General features: G+C 38.9%; 1 protein-coding gene across 3 annotated transcripts; it reads right to left on the reverse strand.

Moving 5' to 3' along the window:
• Positions 1–200: 200 nt before the first annotated feature.
• Positions 201–15,881, reverse strand: caprin1a (cell cycle associated protein 1a). Of its 3 annotated transcripts, none has more exons than XM_079604538.1 (19): positions 15,703–15,881; positions 14,881–15,012; positions 12,360–12,422; positions 12,173–12,259; positions 11,747–11,985; positions 10,869–10,951; positions 7,424–7,576; positions 7,286–7,335; positions 7,068–7,151; positions 6,498–6,677; positions 6,334–6,424; positions 4,598–4,650; positions 4,405–4,515; positions 4,195–4,275; positions 3,363–3,516; positions 2,992–3,192; positions 2,790–2,896; positions 2,619–2,679; positions 201–853 (listed from the first exon to the last, which is right to left on the reverse strand). In XM_079604538.1, exons 2-19 carry the CDS (start codon positions 15,010–15,012, stop codon positions 789–791), a joined length of 1,995 nt encoding a protein of 664 aa, XP_079460664.1. In that variant the 5' UTR covers positions 15,703–15,881; the 3' UTR covers positions 201–788. The 3 variants fall into 3 exon arrangements, with proteins under 3 accessions (XP_079460664.1, XP_079460663.1, XP_079460665.1); XM_079604537.1 differs by having other exon boundaries at positions 4,195–4,320; positions 15,703–15,854; XM_079604539.1 differs by lacking the exon at positions 4,195–4,275 and having other exon boundaries at positions 15,703–15,854.
• Positions 15,882–20,130: the final 4,249 nt, after the last annotated feature.

A 20,130-nucleotide genomic window follows, 5' to 3' on the forward strand; every position in this document is an offset into this window, starting at 1 on the left:
GGTTCTAGGTTGCAAGTTTCCGGTTGTGCTATACTTGACCCGTCAAAAACCACGTGTGACCATCATATCAATCAAGCACTAATAATCTAAAAAATAGCAGTTTAAGATATTAATTGCACAAGTGTATTTTGGCTTCAAAGAAGATTTGATCTGCTCTTTCTTCATACTAAATGCGTGCGGAATAACTTTTAAAGTGGCTTGTCCTTCAAAAATCATTTATTTGTTAGCATTAAGTCTAATCACCAGTAATAGGAAGAAATACAATGAAGCAGTCATTCAGCCACATACAGTACAATGCATTTCCTGTAAACCATTTGGCTGAGCCAAAAAAAAGAGAAAATAACATGATACAATACAGTACGTACAAGAACATTCTTCACATTCACTTAACAGTTCGTTTGGCCAAAAACTAAGTGCCTTTGGTATACGGTGTACTTCACATTCGAAATCTAGTGGCTGTTCCCAGCTACCAAGTCATTATTCCACCAAGATCGATTAAAATCCAGACACCCATAATCAAAGGCACGTGTTCTGTCTCAAATGTGTAAAGGCTGTGCAATAGCATATGATTGAGAGAAAGCTTTGAGAGCTCGGAGCAATTACAGTGCTGGGAGTGCTATAGTCTCATTGATACTGTATTTTCCCAAAACCATTGATTGTGTCCTTACTTGCTAAGATGCAGTCATCTAACTACATGGTCTGGAGTGGCACGGCTCGAGTTTGAGAGTCCAAATGGGTGGAGGAGATAAAAGGGTGGAACAGGGCTGATATTGGCTAAAGGACTGGGTTTAGCTGGTCTGTTGGGCAGTCATGGGACCCATTCCTCTGCTGGACCGATATGATCCCCCACGTCCTGAAACCCAAATACATCAGAAAATCAATGCGGAGTTAAATAGTCTAGTCGCATTCAATGATTTCAGTGCCAATTACAGTGAGCACTTTCCCTGCTTTTGAGATGGTATAAACTGTTCCGAAATCACCAAGCAGCACAATAAAGTATGCACATTATCTACATTTATACTACAAGTATTAAAATGCTAACTAAATCATCCGAACAGCTCCAGAACTCATTATAGCCCTCAAATACTCGCATGTACTCAAGTCTTGCTGTTCTTAACTTGACTTTGAGGATTTTTTTTTAAGAAAAATTCAAAAGATGAAAGGCTCTGAAAATGTAATAAACCTAAACCATCTTTAGCAGTTAGAGAAAATGTCAGTAGCAACATAATTGTGCACAGCAGGATTCTCTGAAATTTGCATGACATTTTTCAGTTTATTTCTGTGCAAGAAATCTGTTTTAGCTTTCCTAAAATCATGTGCAATCCACCAAATGGCTAATGTTCAGGTCACGGAAGACCATGTAAAGGGACAGTTCGCCCCAAAATAAACATTTTGGATCATTTACTCACCCTTATGCTATTCCAAACCCATATTTATTCTTGTGTTGACAGTATATGCCAATATGCCAACAATAGGGATATTATGCCAGATGTTCTTTTCTTTCAGCTTTTTTCCATACAATGAAAGTGAATTGTGTAAAGTAGTCTATGCAACTTTTAGATTTAATATTTCAAGTACTCCTATATCTGTCTGTCATGGTAGCCATTCACTTTCTTTGTATAGAAAACAGCAGTGTCAACATTGGGCTAAACATGTTCATATTCCAAGGAATAAAGAAAATCATACACTTTTAATATGACAATTTTTTTTACTTAAAGCAGGAAAAGCAGTGCATCAGCTATGGATTGTGATTTGGAGCAATGTCATTTATCGCTTCCCTGATTGGAAGCAATCTGAGAGCCATTTTGTTTGATCAACTCTTCACACCCAATTAAGACAAACTCTTAAGCTTGTTGAAAAGCAGGATATAATAAATGACGCAAGGGGCAAGAAAGCAAACAGCAGAGTTGCAGAAAATGGACCGATAAGCGGATCAATCACCTGCCTCCCCTTAGAAGACTAAAAGAAACAAGTCAACCTCAAACACTTTAGCAGACAAAGGGTCACAGGACAGGTGAGAGGACTTCTCAGCATGGAGAGCAAAAAGGAAGCAGCGGCAGACAAGCAGGTAATGCAACACATCTTTATTGAAACATTCTCTCAAGGAGTGACATGAGCATACAAAGGGCAGGACAGCAGAAAAAAAAAAATCTTCAAATGAAATGGGGTGAAAAAACCAAACAAACAATTAATGCCTTCAGTACCCAATAAACAGGCAAGAACCAAGTGTGGGAAAGGGGACAGGCCAAAAAAATATAAAAAAAACACTCCTATGGATTGGACCGACAGTGGCAGTTAACTTTTTGCATTTTCTTTTATAAAAAAAATAAATTAATGAAAATCTTTCAAGTTTACAGGAATATCTATGTTTTAAACACGACTCGGCTGAAAAATCACAACACTGACAGTTTCAGCTCTCCACTGTGTCTCTGTAAAACACATTTGTATATTAAAACCATCAAAGTGGGCTTACTTAATAAGCCAAAAAAATAACAAAACCACTGTTAGGAGTAAAAATATGGGCTAGGGGAAACATTCTCAATAACTGAATGTTCAAAGTGGCCAAAAAGAAACAAGTCTTCCCAAAAGATTTTAGGATCGCATCGCTTGAGCATTACCTCGAGAGCAACCTCGAGGTCCCTGGGTAGCTCCACGCTTGAAGCTTTGCTGATATCCGTCCTGTAAAGAAACCACACGGAACTTCAAAACATAACCGATTACAGAAACACATATTTAGGGACTTCTCAAATCTCCACAAAGCAACACGGTATTCATTTTCTTGAAGTTACCCGTTGGTAGGTGTTGTTGGAGTAATCTCGCGGAGTGCTGAACTGAGTTTGCCCATATCCGGTGTTAGGAGTGTTGGGGAATGGAGCACGATATCCATCGTATCCACCTAAACATAAGGGGTAAAAAAGGTTTGATTGTATGATTTCGTACTGGAGTTCAAACTAGAATGTCTCGGCACAGATTAAAGAAGTCTCATCTCACCTCTAAATCCATTTGATGGTCCACGGTAGCCGTTCAAAGCACCTCTAGGATTTCTGGGTCCAGCTCGTGGCATTGCTCTGTTGCTGTAAAAGGACTGACCTGGCCGCCCAAAGCCTGTGCCCTGCCCCGAGGGCTGCTGAGGTGCAGACTGGTGTCCCCCTGCAGACGGAATACCTTGGTCTTGAGAATGGAAAGGCCCAACTAGTAAGAAAAAAATGATTGCGTAAGATATAATATCACATAAGATACAATAAGAAATAAAGATATTCATTTTTATATCTTTACACATTACACATACACAAAAACAATTATATAGTAGTTTACACTATTGAAACTGTAAAATGGCACAACTTGAGCAGCAAATCTCTTACCTGACTGCAGGGCTTCGTGAGGAATTTCCTGCTGCTCAGCTGGAAGGTTGGTCTGTGTGCTGTAGCCTTGACCGTAACCGCTCTGATATTGGCTAGAAATCTTCTGCGAGTCTATCTCACTGGTTGGAGGAACTGGAGCATTCAAATTGAACACCTAATGGAAGAGAGAACATGCAAGCATATCAAAACTAGCATGCTGCATCTATTTGGACTTTTATGCCATGTCAGCCTTTAAGATTGTTTGGCAAATAAATGTTTAAACGGAGATAAGGGATAGACAAACAGGACATCATTTATCTACACAAATACAAAAAAACATTGTTGAGTGCACTTGACACTTCTAAACACATTCTTTAGAAACATTTTTTTAAATAAAAATCATTGACTTAGTTATAGTCATGCAAGTAATGGCTCATCCACAAATGGTGGACAACAGGCTTGAACATGATAAACTCAAATGCTGATGTTCATAGAAATTTATCTTTTTAAACAAAACAAGCCTGTCAGGGGCCATTCACACGGAATGCGGTCTTGTCGTTTAAAAACATGAGACGTACAGCAATGACCAAAAAAAAAAAGTTCTAAAGATGCTTCTTTCTTTTTTTGTATAAGCTGAACTTGAGATGCGAGACGTGATCGCAATGGTCAAACATTTCCGTGTAGCACTTGTTCACATGGAAAGACAATGGAAAAGCAGCACCATGTAATGCAAAAATGTGTTCTGTGTGAACGGCTCCTTGCGCAGCATGACAAACAGAACAGAAGCAGAATGGAGAGACAAACTCTGAGGGGGTGAATTTGGAGAGGGTGGGGTAGACAGGTTGAGGCCTACCGCTTGCATGGACTGGAATGGAGCTGCGTTAACGTTGATGCCGCTGTAAAGGGGTTTGGAGACAGGCTGAAACACCTGGGGCTGAGAGGAAGGGGTGGGGGGCTCAGACGACAGAGGCATGGAAACCTAGGGTGTATATCCTACGTCACTCACATATCTATGCCATAGTGTACACACAGCATCTGTGAAGACTGTGGTGTACGACGTTACCTGCAGGGGGTCAATGGAGTCTGTCTGTGGTCGGGGCTCAGAGTTATGAGGGGGCTGATAGAGAGGGGGTGTGGAGGAGTAAGCCTCTTTTGGAGCCGAGACCATCGGGACCTGGAAACCAAAAGGGAAAAGGTTTCAGGAAAGCATGTCCTGAAAGCATGTCTGAAAGCATGTTTTTGGTCATTGAACTTACTTGTGTGTGTTCAGGCTGCACAGAAAGAGCATTGTGTTGGGGGAGTCTGGATTCTGTATCAGCAGAAAACATTGAAAGAGTAACATTTTAGGATATTAGTGGCATGAACTGGTTTTGGTAATTTTAAAAAAAAGCTTAAAGGTGGGGTATGTAATTCTCTTTTTTGGCCATTTTTTCAAAATCACTTAAAGGGGTCATGACATGTTTTTTTTAATTTTATTATTATGTTCCCTTAGGTGCAATTATAGTATTACTACAGTTTTTTTTACAAAAAACTTTTAAAATGTAGTGATTTATGACCTTTTCCCACCCTGTTTCTCATCCTCTGATTCAAACAGTCTGTTTTGGGGGTGTTTCCCCTTTAAGAGGTCAGTGTTAACGCCCACTGTTATGATTGGCTAACGTCAGTGCCTATGCATCAATTATGAACGCCCGGAACATTTGCGGATTCGGCGTATTTAAAAAGTAGTTTAAAGTTTTAAATACATTACTTACAGTTTGCGTCGTCGATGTTGAGCCCAGAAGAGTCGGCACGGACTTATCTTTGAGCAACAGTTTTCTGGCAAAGCCAGCATCATTTTGGGATTTGTTCTCAAAACAGTCATCCTTTAAATGTATAGAACAAACGCTTAAACTAACACTGCCGTGACTGGGACGTCCGCAAAAAATAAAGTGCATCCATTTTTCCTTGACGACTGGATCTTTCGGCAGCGTATTCAAAGATGCTGTTTGTCCACAGCCAGGAACAGGACATCTGCGTGGCATCGTAATTTCCCTGTACACAGACCCACTCGCTGTCCGTCGACTGAACACTTGTGAGGCGCGCTGCGCGCAGGCGCGACAACGATACGAAATGAGCGTAGTTGTCTTGCGCTTAAAGCGTAGATGCCTTGCGCTGGAGGCGGGCTATATGCAAACGCTGGTACGTCACTTCGTACCGTGACGTCACTTCTTACCATGGATCCAGAACGAGCTGTATTTAGAGCTTCATTAAATAAATGATTCGTTTATAATGGGGAGGACGTCTTAAGCTATGAAACTTGCAGGACGTTTTAATGGTACAAAGACCTCTTATATACCAAAAGATCAAGGCAAATTTGGTTTCTCATGTCATGACCCCTTTAAAATCCTATTCCTAACCCACTTACAGCCACTGAGTTAGAAGCACTGAAATAAAAATTAAGCAATTTAATCATCTGTGGAACGGGCAGGACTCGAAAAACTCCAGCCAATCATTTCCAAGACCACCTAGAATCATTGGACAGTAAGTGTGTCAATCAATCGGTCGTACCATCCCCCCATCCATGTCCATGTTCTTTGAATGGGTGGAGTCAAAGGAAAGAAGGTAGGACCATTTGAGTTGTGTATTTTCAAAATCTGCCAGCTGTTTTGCAAACCACATACCCCACCTTTAAATAAAATAACTATTGAAAACTACATAAAACAAGTGTAAGTACTAAAATTGCTAAAACTGAAACCATATTAAAAGTTTTAAAGACATATAAAAACTAATTTTAAAAAATTACAAAGCCCAGTCAATGCCAGGCATTGAAAAATCAACATTATTTGGTCAAGAAACACAAAAACCAATGCCATCAGATGATGTCAATGATGCCCAACCTGACATGATAAATCGAAAGTTGCCATATTAAAATAATAAGGGAAATAAACTCCCAGTTGAGTATAACAAGTTTTGCTTTTAGAGCACACTATTACTTTAAAGTTTGTATACCAACCTGGTGGACAGACCATCTGAGCAGGTTTCATGGGCTGCGCCGACACAATTGCAGGATCTAAAGGCGGTCCCTCAAACTCTAGCATGGAGTCCTGTCCACATTACAGAAGTTAGAAAAGGCCACTGCTACATTTGAAGAGATGTATAAACCATTGTGCAGTTTACCTGCATAAAGTTGAAGGTACCCTGCATTTGAGCCATGAGATCTTGTACCACCTGCTTTCGGACCACAGGATCTGTTGCAGGGGTAGGGGGGACGGCGTTCAGCGTGTGTGGTTCTGAGCTGACCAGAGCTGGGCTCATGGCTGCAGGGGGCTGCTGAGGTTGCTGAAGGGCACTGACCGCCTGAAAACCAATGATCACATGGTGTAAACAAGGAAATAAACACCATTTGCCCAAAAGTTGCTAATTATTTTAATGACAAATGAAGTCACGGTTCCTAAACATTTTCCATTTCAAAATTCCATACTTTTCTCTGTAGATTTTCAGACCTTATTTAACATAAATGGTTAGTTCATGCAGCATTGTTTTCAGCTTTATATTTGGTATATAGTCATCTGTAAATATTTTATTTTCTCAAGGGTTTTTTCATTGATTTTCTCGAGGTGACAACATTTTCTTTTATAGAAAACTAAATAGGGGCAATAGTCTGAAAATGCTAATATTTTTCCACACTCTGCTTTCTTTTTCCATACTTCTCCAAGCTGCGTAGGAACCCTGTGAAGTGCATCGTACCTGAGAGCTTGTGTTCCACTCTGCTCCTTGTTCTTTGTCACTGCTGCAGTAGGTGGTTTCTGGAATGAACTGTCTGTTTACAAACTATTAGGGAAAAAAAAGAAGCGCAGAGCATTAAGAATGCGTTGGCTGAAGTAGTGCAGTTCAGGAAATGCTCCTACAAAATCAGGGTTTACTCCGAGTATGAACATGAAAAGTATAGTAATATCAATTTGCACCTCTGTTGATTCAACCTCAATAGTTTCTGTGTATTCTTGAGCGGATCCCTCTGTGAAAACACAAGAACATCAACATGAGCCGTCAGCTGTGCGAGGAAGCATTTATTTTCTCTGAAATTTGATGGCTTTTGTTTTTACCTGGCTCAGCGGGGCGGTCCTCGCTCTCTGATGACTCCGCTGCTGCTGCCGCAGCCCCCGTCTCCTCTTCACATACTCCATTCTGATGTGTTTGAGCGCGATCAAAGTACCCACTTAGCAGCATCTTGTCCAAGGTTTCCTTAAGGGCTTTGTCTGTTAAAGACATAAAATGCAAGGGGTCAAGGTTTAGCATGGCCCACAGTTTCTAATGTCTCTAATGATTTGGACTCAAAAAAACATCTTTCTTAACTGAAGTTAATTTCAACTTAGCTCACAAAAACAGTTTCAGCAACAATATCAGCAAACAAATACAGAAATGTCTCATAAGCTGAGTTTGCACAATCTGATACTATCGTGATTCCCACCCTCTCAGTAGGAATATGCAAGCAGGCCCTGTCCATCATTGAAATCTCCAGCAGAGAGGCTTTGCGCACACCACTGGCTGCCTGCCCAACTGCTGACGTGGGTCACAAGTCAGCATGAAGCACAACTGCTGACCCTCGTGGGCCAGAGACAGAGCAAAGCTTTCAAAAGCCATAGCAAGTGCCACCATTCACAGGGAGGCCAAGCGAGGGATGGCCACATTGGTATTCAGACTCACTGGAGAGTCAATATTAGTTTGATTATACAGTTGAAATGGATTAAGACCATTTTGACGATTACAAATGCAATTTTGAAACAAACAAAAACAAAAATGACAACGACAAGCAACGAAACCAAAACCAAATTACTCTTACGAAATAGTTATTTTTAAAACATTAACGAAACGGCATCAAACTCACTCTTGCGTTAGCGGTTTGAATCAGTGAATGACACACAATACTAACATGAACTTTTAATGAAACATGGAAACTGCTCCTGATGAATAGAATGCGTGCAATGCATGAATGCATCATACCTGCATGCAAATCCTTCTCAGCTAACACACGATGTACCCGTAACGTGATTTATTGGTATTTTTTTACTTTTATTTCGTGACTTACTAATTTACAACGTAATGCTTTGCATGCTCAAAGTTTCTATTCCACTTTATATATAGTGAAGCAATATACTGTGCGCGCCGCCACATTTGCGTGTACAATTGAAGAGTGCGCGCTACTTAGGTGTAAATCAGACAGTTCATCATATGATATCGATTCTCTCAGCCAGCGATACGATATTTGCTGATACCTCAAATAATTCTGCGATACAATTACGAATGATTCAAGGCTATATCGATTGATTTATCGATCGATATTTAAATATTATGTGCCAAGTTTATTGTTGTGATTACACGCAATACGGGGAGCTTTTCCCTCACCACTGTAACATGCTGCTTTACTTTTTTATTCATAAACAACAAGGGTGCTTGTCGGTTTCTGCTGTAAAACGTGAAATTGCGATGCCTTGACAGTGGACAATACCGGCTTTTGTGACAAAACGTGTTTAGGGTTCAGTCAATCTTGTCAGGCGTCTATTTCAGCTGAGGAGATTAACATTACAAGACACACCGGCAGACAGTATGGCGAGTAAACGAAGTGCATAGACGGACGTTATGTGAAGACGTGTCAAAATAAAAGTACCTCATATTGATATTTTACACGTGGCATCGATGCATCGTTAGACGTTTGATCGATGCATCGATCCATAACGATGTATTGTTACACCCCTAGCACAGTATAACGGCTAACAGGACAGGACTAGGGCTGGGCATCGTTCAAAATCTTTCGATCCGGTGCCAATTTCGATACCTCAGTTTCGATACCGGTTCCTAACGATACTTTTTTCGATACCAATTTTATGAAATCCATTTTAACAAGATTACATAACATATTACCTCAGAAAAACTTTTATTTTTTATTTATTTAGTTTTATTTTTTCAGTTTGACTCATGCTCCTTAGCCAGTGCACAAAGGAATAAAAAATGTTTTATAAAGCGCTCATGCTCACCAAAGCTGAGTTTTTAAATAAAAAAATACAGTAAAACTTTAGTAATATTGTGAAATAGTTTTACAATTTAAAATCGTATCTAATATATTTCAAAATGTAATTTATTCCTGTGATGTCAAAGCTGAATGTTCAAAATCATTACTTCAGTGTCACATGACCCTTCAGAAATATGAAAACAGTTTGATGCTTAATATTTTGGAAACTATGATAATTTTTTTCATGATTCTTTGATGAATAAAAAATTAAAAAGAAAAGCATTTATTTAAAAACGAAATATTTTGTAACATTACACATGTTTTAATGTCACCTTTGATAACTTTAATGCATCCTTTCCTTACTGAAAAAAAATTCTGACTAACCAACACATTTTTGAACGGCAGTGTGCATTCAGTAGGTTATTATTTATTGCAATATAAACACTGTCCGAGTGATCAACAAGATATCTCTTCATTTACCAGTCGAAGACGGAGCAACTTTCTGCTCTTATGTTTACTCCGTGCACTGTCAAGGTCTTCATCGTGTTTGTCGTGGTACCGGTCTTTGCAGCAATTATTTTACCGCAAATACTGCATCACGCGCTGTTGGCATCGAGCCTGGAGAACTTGTACCCACACTTTTGATCGACTTTTCCACATCTTTAAGGTATTAAGTGTGTGTGCTCGCGTCTCATATGAATATGTGCGCGGAGAGTTTGTGTGTGTGTGCTCGCGTCTATGAATATGTGCACAGAGAGTTTGTGTGTGTGTGTGTGCTCGCGTCTCATAAGTATGCGTGTCGAGAGTTTGTGCGTGCGCGCGCGCGTCTCATATGAGAGTGCGCGGAGAGTTCCGCGTGTTTCGTGTGAATAGAGTTTGCGTGTATGTGCGTGAGCGACTTTATGTGTGTCGTTGTGCATTTCATATGTATTTGTTTGAGCACTGACGTTGACGAGTTAACTCCTTAGGTATCGAAATCTGGAACCGAACAACATGTCATTTTTCGATACTCGATAGTATCGAGGCAATTCGGTCGGTACCTAAAAAGTATCGAGACTCGGTACCCAGCCCTAGACAGGACAGTCAGTTTTTTTGAGGTGAGAGATTTATTTCAGCGTACACTTACGTCACTGGTAGTTTCTATTGTGCTGGGTTCTCTGAATGTAGGAATGTAGGCGTGATTCCCTTCTCACAACGTAACATGCTCTAAACACACCTCTTATGCATGCAGAATAATGTAAGTGGACTTTTCTTGTAATCACGGCTTCGAACGATTACGTAATCGCGATTAGAAAATCTATTAATTGTGCAGCCCTAGTAGTATAGACTGAGAGACTATCACAACTAAAAAGGTTTGAGTCCCCTTTATAGTTCAGGTACAAGTCAATGCACTGACAAGTCAATTTGCACACTGAATATGGTTTGGAACTCAGTAATTTTGATCTCAAAGTGCACCAGATTGATGAATTTAACTTTAAAATGTACAAAAAATATATAAAATGTACTCCCAGAATGACACTCGTGTGGCAAACGTTACTTACATGTGGTTCCAGCCACAGCTTTATCCCTTCCTTCCAAAAGCTCCCACAAATGAGCGGATGCTTCCTCAAACTGCTCGGCCAACCTGGAATCAAAAGTCCTTTTAATAAAGATATCTAGTGATGCACCGATGTGAATATTGTGGCCGATACCGATAACCGATATTAATACTGCTGTTATGGCCGATACCGATATTTACCGATGTCGATATCTCTGTATAGAAAACACATTTTTATGATAATCAAATAAAGAGCTATTTTCCAAAACACTTTTTTTTTTTACTTTTGTAATTTATTTTCAGAAATTACTGATATTGGGCACCTTTACCTATGTGTACCAGACGCGATGCGATAAGATCCAGCGACAAATAATTTGTCTGTCCACTCTAGCCGCGACGCGACTGAGATGCGTACAAATTAATCAAAACCCAGAGCCAATCAGAACAGCGTGTGGACGGGCTCTCGCGTCAAGTGCACAGCACCAGAGAATATAACAAATGTTTATCGTGTGCCGGGTGCCCATAAAGTACGCACCACTACACATAAAAACTGTTCCCACCGTATCAGTTATTCCCCTCGCTCTGACGAGAGACGTGATAAAGGGTGCACCCTCTGTAAAGCGCGCGCCCCTACACACGAGCGCTGTTCACAGCGCTGAAATGCGCTCGTGCAAAAACAAACATCCCCGCCCCCACACGCATGTCAAATACACAGGAATGATAATCGGCCTGTTCACATCGGCCCTATTTTGACATCGGAACGATACCGATGTGTAAAACAATGACCATATCGGCCGATATTATATCGGCGGCCGATATATCGTGCACCACTAAAGATATCCCAACACGGCGAATTTACTAACACAAAAAAACTGTCCTCACCTTACGCTAGAGTCCCGCTCAGGCCCAATCAGCTTGTAGAACTCGTCCAGGCCCGTGAGTTCTGACTCTGTTAGCAGGGGGGCGTCCCCACTAGACTGAGTCAGGTCCTGCCTCACACTCTCCTCCCCCAGCTGCTCCAGCAGGTACTGCACCTCCAGCACTGCCTTCAGTCTCTTGCGCTCTGCCTCCTCCCTCTTCAACTGCTCCCGTCGTGTCGCCTTTTTCACAGTTTTCTGCATCTGCAAAAGAACAAACAACACATTTTAAAATCAACTGGTCAAAACAAACTGGAACTCTGCGCTGAGGTCAAGACGAGACTAATTTTGTTGTGTCCCGCAGCATTTTTTGCATCAAAGGTTTTAGCCTGAGAGTGAATGTAAATGCTGAGATGACACCGAGGCAAACTTTAACCAAAAACACACTTACCTCCACATTTAAAGCCAGGAAGTTCTTCTGCAACTCACGGGCAAAGTCCAAGTTGTGAGCCACCTCCGGAGCTTTAGATAAAGCCTCCTACACATATAAAACAAAGAAGCATATGCATTTATTATATAAAACAATACCTGCTGATATATTGGAGCACAGAAAACAAGTGTTGAATATAGTACAATACCAGCTGATCCTGGTTGAGGCGTTCTCCTTTGTTCTTCCTTGTCTGGTAATCATCCAGCTTGCTCTTAAGAGAGAGTTTGCTCATATTAATGGTGAGGAGTGGAGTGCACATGCAGATTAAAATGCAAATTCCATAAAACCGAACATATACGAGTATCTTTTTTGTAAAGTCATCATATTTTAAATGAATACCACAGAGCAGTATGTTTTCACACTATATTATTGGTTGAGGTTCATAGTAAATTAAGATTCATCGTAAGGCTGTGCGATATATCTAAAAAAAAATATCAGGATATAATGTTTCATATCGTTCGGCATCGATAATTATTGACTTTTTTTTTTCCTTTATTTTGTTAAGACAAGTTTGAATTGAAACCAGTGTTTTCTATTTTATTTTTAACATTATTAAGCCAAACAACTAATTTTATTAGTTTTAGCAGTCAAAAATAAAATGTACACAAAAATATCTTCTTTATGTCTTATATTAAGATAAAAAAGTAAGCGTTAAAGAAACTCATGAACTTAAAATGTTACAAAATGTGTGCAATGTAAAAGTGTAAACGTAGAACAATCAAAGCAAACTTTGAGGTAGATCAACATCTGTAATGAGTAGGGGTGTAACGGTTCACAAAATTCACGGTTCGATACAACACAGTAGTGAGGTAAATTTTTGACACAGCAAAAAGAAAGAAATGCCAAAGAAATGTCCTTGATTTAATTTTAAAAAAATTAAAAAATTATTACAAGAAAAATTATTTTTAAGTAAGTGTGAGTTTTCTTACATCTTGAAACTTAGTTTTATAAATGGGGGTAATTTTTGAAGGATGAACAAATAATGTTTTGGTCATTACATTAAAAATAACATTTAAATATGATAATATTTGATTTTTGAAGTGCTGGAAAAAGATGTGACGTACTTGAAATTCCTACCAAACTTCCATGGTTACCTTACAGTTAGTGTTACTACATTAAATCCATGGTGAATGTTGCAGATCTGTGGACTTAAAGCCTAGAACTAGTTCATTCATGGAACAATGTTTCTCCTGGTTTCCACGTCAGCGCTGTTTGATCCGTTAATAACAGAGAAATTTGAATGCTTCTCACTAGATCTCGCAGCGATGTTATTACTTCAGTGGCGAATTCAAATGCTTTCTTTACTGGATCTCTTAGCGCTGTGTAGTAACAGTGTCGCTTGATCACGATCGGCTCGCGCTGCACTGATATTGGTCCAAACTGATAAACGGCCCGTGAAGCATAAAATAATAGCGCGGTTTCGTTTTGCTTTCATCACGCTTGCGATTTGATGTTGGGCAACGTTGTAGTGGTCGCGGCAGCGCGTGCGCGCATTTGAATGGAAACATTGAACGCTATATCGAACATTTTTTATATCGTTACCGATAAATACCGATACCGTTTTATCGGCCAGCCCTAATTCATCGGTCATATACAATGTTTATTTGCATTCATTACACTTTACTAGACTAACATTTCAGAAACCCAATGCTGTCTTAAAAGTCCAAAACAAATAAATTCCTGTCAGTAATGCAGTTAAAGATATTTATTACACGGCGCTGTGGAATACTTGATTCTGATTGGTCAATAGCGCCATCCAGCGTTAAGTTATTCCCAGATAACAACCGCTCAAAGCAGACAACGCAGGCTCATCCGGGTCACTGAAGTCAGCAGCGCTATGCCTGCTAGGAAAGTTTTTTCTTTGTGGAAGTTTTGCGTTTGGTGAGCCAATAAAAATATTAAAACTCAGTCGAATTAATATTTTGTGTACAGTGATTTAATTATGCCATCCAGTATCATGGACTCGCTCTCTCGTTTCATACAAACACAGCTGCTGCCATTTTGTGACTATTGTTTTGTACACTGTTGGATTATGAGATACAAACAGATACGATTTTAAAACAGTTTAATCTGAAATCAATATATCTTATCCCCATAATTATTTATGTGGCAAAATGCTGTGTAATAAGTGATATGAATGACTGTATACCGTATCTATTAAATGTCCGTTTAGTTTGAACTTGCCGCACTGCAACTGCTCTCCTCCAGCCGGTGGTTCTCTCAAAATAACCCCCTTCAGGCTGATCAAGACGGGGGTTATTTAGAGAGAACCACCGGCTGGATGTGCATTATTCCTTACGTGACATGTAAGACGCTATATTAATATTAAGAAAGAATTGTGGCAGATTTCAAGTAAAACAGGATATTCAATGAGGAGAAAAAATTAATAGGAGAAGACTGAATTTTTCCCATTGCAAACTAATTTTAATATAAAATATGGCCATTCCATACTAAAAATGAAGCCAATGATGCAAAAACATTAACTGCAATTATGTTAATCCACATTTGATAACTAGCAAGATTTCTGTGAAATGTTTGATGAAATATTACAAAGACAAAAAAATGTATTTGGAATTACATGCACTGATAAATAGTGCACAATAATATGAGGATTCTGTATTAAGTAAATAAATGGGGTCCAGTTAAATATCATCTTAAAATGAAGTTACCTTTTTCTTTTCCATGTTGCGAACCTTCTTGTCAATTACACCAAGAACCTGCTTGAGGCCATCAGATGGCGCAGAGCCCAAATCCGGACTGGAGGAGTGAACAGCATTGTCGCCAGTGGTCACTGATGGCATCTGTAAAGATAAAGTCAATGATCATTTGTTTTCATATTTTTCGGATGCCAAATCATTAACAAATAAAAAATAAAGTATGCATGAAAATGTTTAATTGTATCTGAAGATATTCAATGATATATTTATACATGTCAAAAAGAAACGAGATTCAGCTCATTTAAAACTCAAAATTTAAGCCTGCATTTTTGGTCAAGAGAACAAACAAAAGGTCTATCAGGTATCCCAACTGAAGACACTGAAACCCCCACTTGTCTGGGATGAACCCCCAATTTTCCAAATCCGTCCATTCTTATATAAACAAACTGCCTATACTCCACAACAGAGCAGAAGGAGTTTGTTATAATTTCAGCACCTATAGTATAATTCAGCGTGATCCTAAAACGCTTTTAAGTCTAGCAGACTCAAATCTTTCTTCATGGCCGGATGGTCCGACTGTTGGCCAAAAGCACACCCCTTCAGCTCTATTAGCTATACGTATTAACACACAACAGAATTAATGAGTAATCAGACCTCATATAACACATAAATGTAAACATATAAACACAGAACTGCAGTTAGAGGATCAAACTTTAATCGCGTGCTATTAGATTCTCTGACTTAGCGGATTGGGAGCGTTAGCCGCTAGCTTGAGCTGGTCATCGCTTTCGTGGATGCAGAACATTGACAATTCTTATAACCGTGGCGTCTTACCTTTACTTTCAATGTTTTGAAAGATTTATTTGTATAATACAGTTGGATTTCAGTGTTTTAGATGTTATTTTCTACAAGTATAACAGACGCTCCCCGGCAACTCCAGCAGCTCCGCGAGTTTCGTCTTAACAATGCAGAAGCGCTGAAGGACCCTTATAGGTGTCTGTGTCTGTGCCTGAACTCATGGCCAAAAGAAGGTATAATTTATAAACATGCCCCTTATTTATAAAGAAGGTAATTATTTTGTTAAAATATTTTATAGATATTGTGTCAGATATTTATCACCACTCTGTATACTGGCCTGTCCGTCCAAAAATATATTGATCCCTTGACGGTTCTTAGTTTTGACCGATTAAATTAACTTCTACAGTGAACATGATTGAAAAAAATATATAAGTAAAATAAAAACAGAACCAAGTGCTTCCAAACAAATTTTAAAACTCTGTCTGTCTGTCTGTCTGTCTGTCTGTCTGTCTGTCTGTCTGTCTGTCTGTCTGTCTGTCTGTCTGTCTATCTATCTATCTATCCATCTATCTATATATCTTCTTTGCCATTATTCAGCTCAATTCCGTTCAGTGTTGATTGAGTTCAGTTCAGAAATCAGTAACTGTAAAGTTAATCAATAAGCCTATGAGTTCAATTCTGCCATAAAGCCATACAAAGCTCTGCAGAACAGTGATGTCATCATTCAGCTCTCATTCTGTAGTATAAGTTTCCTCCACTAGAGGCCAGGCTTGAGCTGTAGAGTGGCACTCCAGGCAAGAGCTCCTCTAGTGAACATTTTTCATTGATGGCTACAAACTACAGTGACAAATGACCAATTTGGAGTGTAAGTGAAACAGGGAGTAGGCCACTCTCTCACTTTCCACCAAAGCAATCTCCTTCACACAGACACTAATAATAAATATATATATTATCATCATTTTAGTGTCTAAGGATAACATAAAACATATTATTATGATATCAGTGTTCAGAGATGATAGTTCAGTGGCTTGAAATATTAGAAATCTTCTATGAAAATCATGTCCTGCTATATTTTCAGGGATACTCTCTTTCCTATATTCAGTATGTCTGATGGCCACAGGCTTAAGTTGCCCCACCATTTAGTGTGCTATAGTCTCACCGCAAAGTGGAGTGGTAAGAGAACCCTTTCGTCTGAGGGGTAAGGAATTTATTTGCACTGACGGGAAAGGAGACTTTTTCTTTGAGCATGTAGAAAAATGACAACTGAGAGTGATGTAGCCACCCACAAACACGCAAGGCTGCACACATGCATGTGTCTTGCACGTATGTCCTCCTGAACTGAAGCTTTCATGTGGATGTCTTTTTTTTTTAAAAATACTTATCTTTGTTTCATCAGTCAAAAGCTTCAAAAATCACTCAGCTATATCAGGCCACATTTTTATACAGAGTTTGGCACCATAAAGATCACTGGTGTTTTAGCGAAGAGCTGCTGAGCTTCTTTCTGTGGACCACAGGTCATTTAACAGCTCTGTCTGTGTCTGCATCTCTTCATACGAGTTCTTTAGTTGTGATGTCACTCACAGATATTGTTTTTGGTGAATCATATGAATTGACACGGAGAAAACTATACTGTCCTACCAATTTGAAATGTTTATAATGCTAGATAAATCACTCTCCAATTGAGCTCAAAGCTCAAAGAAGATCCCATCAGGGGATTTGAACGGCTCTGTGTCTCTTCCATGATTCAGTAATTTATGTTTTTGTTATTCTTCAATATAGTCTGGTTTTGGCTCACCATTTCTTATGGTCTCATCTCTGAAGATATAAAGAGCTGTGTGAGGGATCTACTGTCATTATTGACATCAACACGTTATTTATGGTAAGACCATACACAGAGATAAACTCGATTGCAATTTTGGCAATGCGCAGCAAGACATGTATTTTTAGTGATTTGGGAATTTTGGGAATGGTGAAGAAAATAGTCTCTGAGGCCTTATGTAAACAGAAATGTAGTCCCAGACAACAAACCAATAATTTATAAATGGGTCAACTCATTTTAGACATTTCTTATGAGATAAGATTCTAAGACAATATACTTTTTTTTTCATGGACTCATTAGAGAGACAAATAATGCCATATTGTAACAAGTGAAGGTTGCAATTGAAGCCCTAGGCAATAAGAGTATTAAAATAGTTTTATTTAATAACTTTTATTCCGCCAGGACTCAAACCTGGCAGTAAAGATTTTTACATTGTTAAATGAGATTGTATAAAAAATATTTTTCAAACAAATGCTGTTATTTTGTACATTCTATTAATCACAGACACATGAAAAAAATGTATCACGGTTTCCTCAAAAATGTTAAGCATCACAACCGTTTTCAACTTTGATAATAACATAATATAAAATGATTCTTGAGCACCAAATCATATAAGAATGATTTCTGAAGGATCATGTGAAGAGTAATGACTGCTGAAAATTAAGCTTTGCCATCACCGAAATAAATGACATTTTAAAATGAATGAAAACTGAATAAATTAATTCAATATAAGATTATGTTGTATTTTTGTATAATGCATGTTATAATTGTGTTTGAAAAAAAAAAAGGAGGACCACTGTGATAACAGAGTGGCACTGTGGCTGAAGGATAATGAAGGATAAACTTCATAATTTTTCTTTCACTCTGTTATCTAATTTTTTCTATGCTAGCCGATGGGAGAGATCTGCAGACTGGAATACTGAAGAGGAGGATAATTGCATCCATAGCTGCTATCACCGCCATGTTATTTCATTTGTGTGTGAGGTCCCAGAGAGTATTTAAATCTGTCTTCGTCAGGAGTGGGAGAGATGGCAGCAAAAGACACAAACAAATGGTAAGCGTTTGGATTGTGAAAGGATCCCGACCACATGAAAGAGCATGATTACTGGTCTCTCTGCACAGTTGATGAGCCCAGAAAAAAAAAGTAAAGTGAAAGCTGGGATGAAAAAAGCGAAGAGAAATGCAAAGTCGTTGAAGCCACTCCTAGCAAGCGTCTTGCAAGCAAGACTTGATGATGGCCCACAAATCTCCAGGCAGCGTATTGACATATGGAGCTACAAACAGGCTGACTCTGAGCCAGGAGTAGCATCCCAGACAGAGGGTTATGATGGTAATCAGCACTGTGTCCAAAAATGTTTGCTTCATGCTTCACATGGGAGACAAGAGACAGACAGTGACAGAGACACCATAGCGAGTTCAAAAATTGTGAGTTTATTAGAATCATAAACCTATTCTCTGTTTTGATTGCACTGACGATTGTCAGTGTTGCCAACAGGCCTACAATTGTGCCCACCTGTGATGATACTGTATTTCAGCGTGTCCTTGAAAACACTGCAAAAAAAAATGCGCAAGCCAAACACGGATTTGCTTGAATACAATAATCACTGGAGTTCATCAAACTAATATGCAGCCATGTGAGAGCTGTTTTTATCTTAGCAACCTGAATGTAAACAGAGAAGAAACCTTTAATAAACTGTATGAGAACGTCTGGTTTCAATGCCTGTTCCATTCACCCGGTATCCCCTTAATCATATCAAAGACAGACTTCTTGTAGTACCAGTCCCATTACAGTATCCATTTATTGGTGAGCAGTTGTTCACTGCATGAAGATACTCAGATGTGAAGTTGCACACCTAGAGAGCATGGGAAGTGTAATCTGAAACAGAAGATGGCGCTAATCTCTTAAAAGACATTTACTTTGGAAGAATGTAAACAGATAAGCAACAGGGTAAAATTACTATGATCTTGGAGAGTAAATAAATGTATAGGAAAAATACATACATACTGTATGACTTGAAAAGTCATTGTACATTGAATATTACATCAGTGGTTCTCAATCATTGAACCTGGTCCAAATAGGGGCTCTCAGCAAACATCCTACAAGCTTTAAAACCAGCTGGAACACCTTAAAATTAAGACTTTTTTTTTTAAATGAATTCACCCATAAACTTCTGGAATTTTACTATTTAATTATTTAAATTTGAATCATAACTATTAGTTATTTTAATCTATGGACAATTAAAACAAATTAAAACTAATTTAAGATAAGGGGGCTTTGAATAATGTTGTGGACAGTCAGGCCAATGTTGTAGTCAAAAAGATTGAGAATCACTGCGTTACATTTATGCATTTACTAATACAAATGCATTTGGTATACACTTTTACACCAAACAAATTACTTTGCAATTGAGATACACATTATATCAGTGTGTTCTTCATGGGTATCAAACCTGTGACCTCGACATTGCTAGCACCAGCTGGTAGGCTGAAAAGCAGGTAAACGGAAGATACTTGTGCTTAACAGTGACTAATACATGACGAGAAGCAGATAACAGAACACGACCTGTCGTTCACGAGTCATGACCCGGAAAACAGTAATAACTTCCTGCATATGTGATTGGGCTCAGGTAATCACATGGCTGTGC

Source organism: Phoxinus phoxinus, assembly GCF_949152265.1.
Source record: "Phoxinus phoxinus genome assembly, chromosome: 2".
Lineage (NCBI taxonomy): Eukaryota > Metazoa > Chordata > Actinopteri > Cypriniformes > Leuciscidae > Phoxinus > Phoxinus phoxinus.

Excerpts from the sequence above, each read along its gene's own strand:
- caprin1a (XM_079604537.1), bottom strand. The coding sequence starts at position 15,012 with ATGCCATCAGTGACCACTGGCGACAATGCTGTTCACTCCTCCAGTCCG. Across the intron at positions 3,517-4,194 it reads CATTCCAGTCCATGCAAGCG|GTGTTCAATTTGAATGCTCC; the intron begins GTAGGCCTCAAC and ends CTCTTCCATTAG. Across the intron at positions 2,680-2,789 it reads CCAACAACACCTACCAACGG|GACGGATATCAGCAAAGCTT; the intron begins GTAACTTCAAGA and ends GTTTCTTTACAG.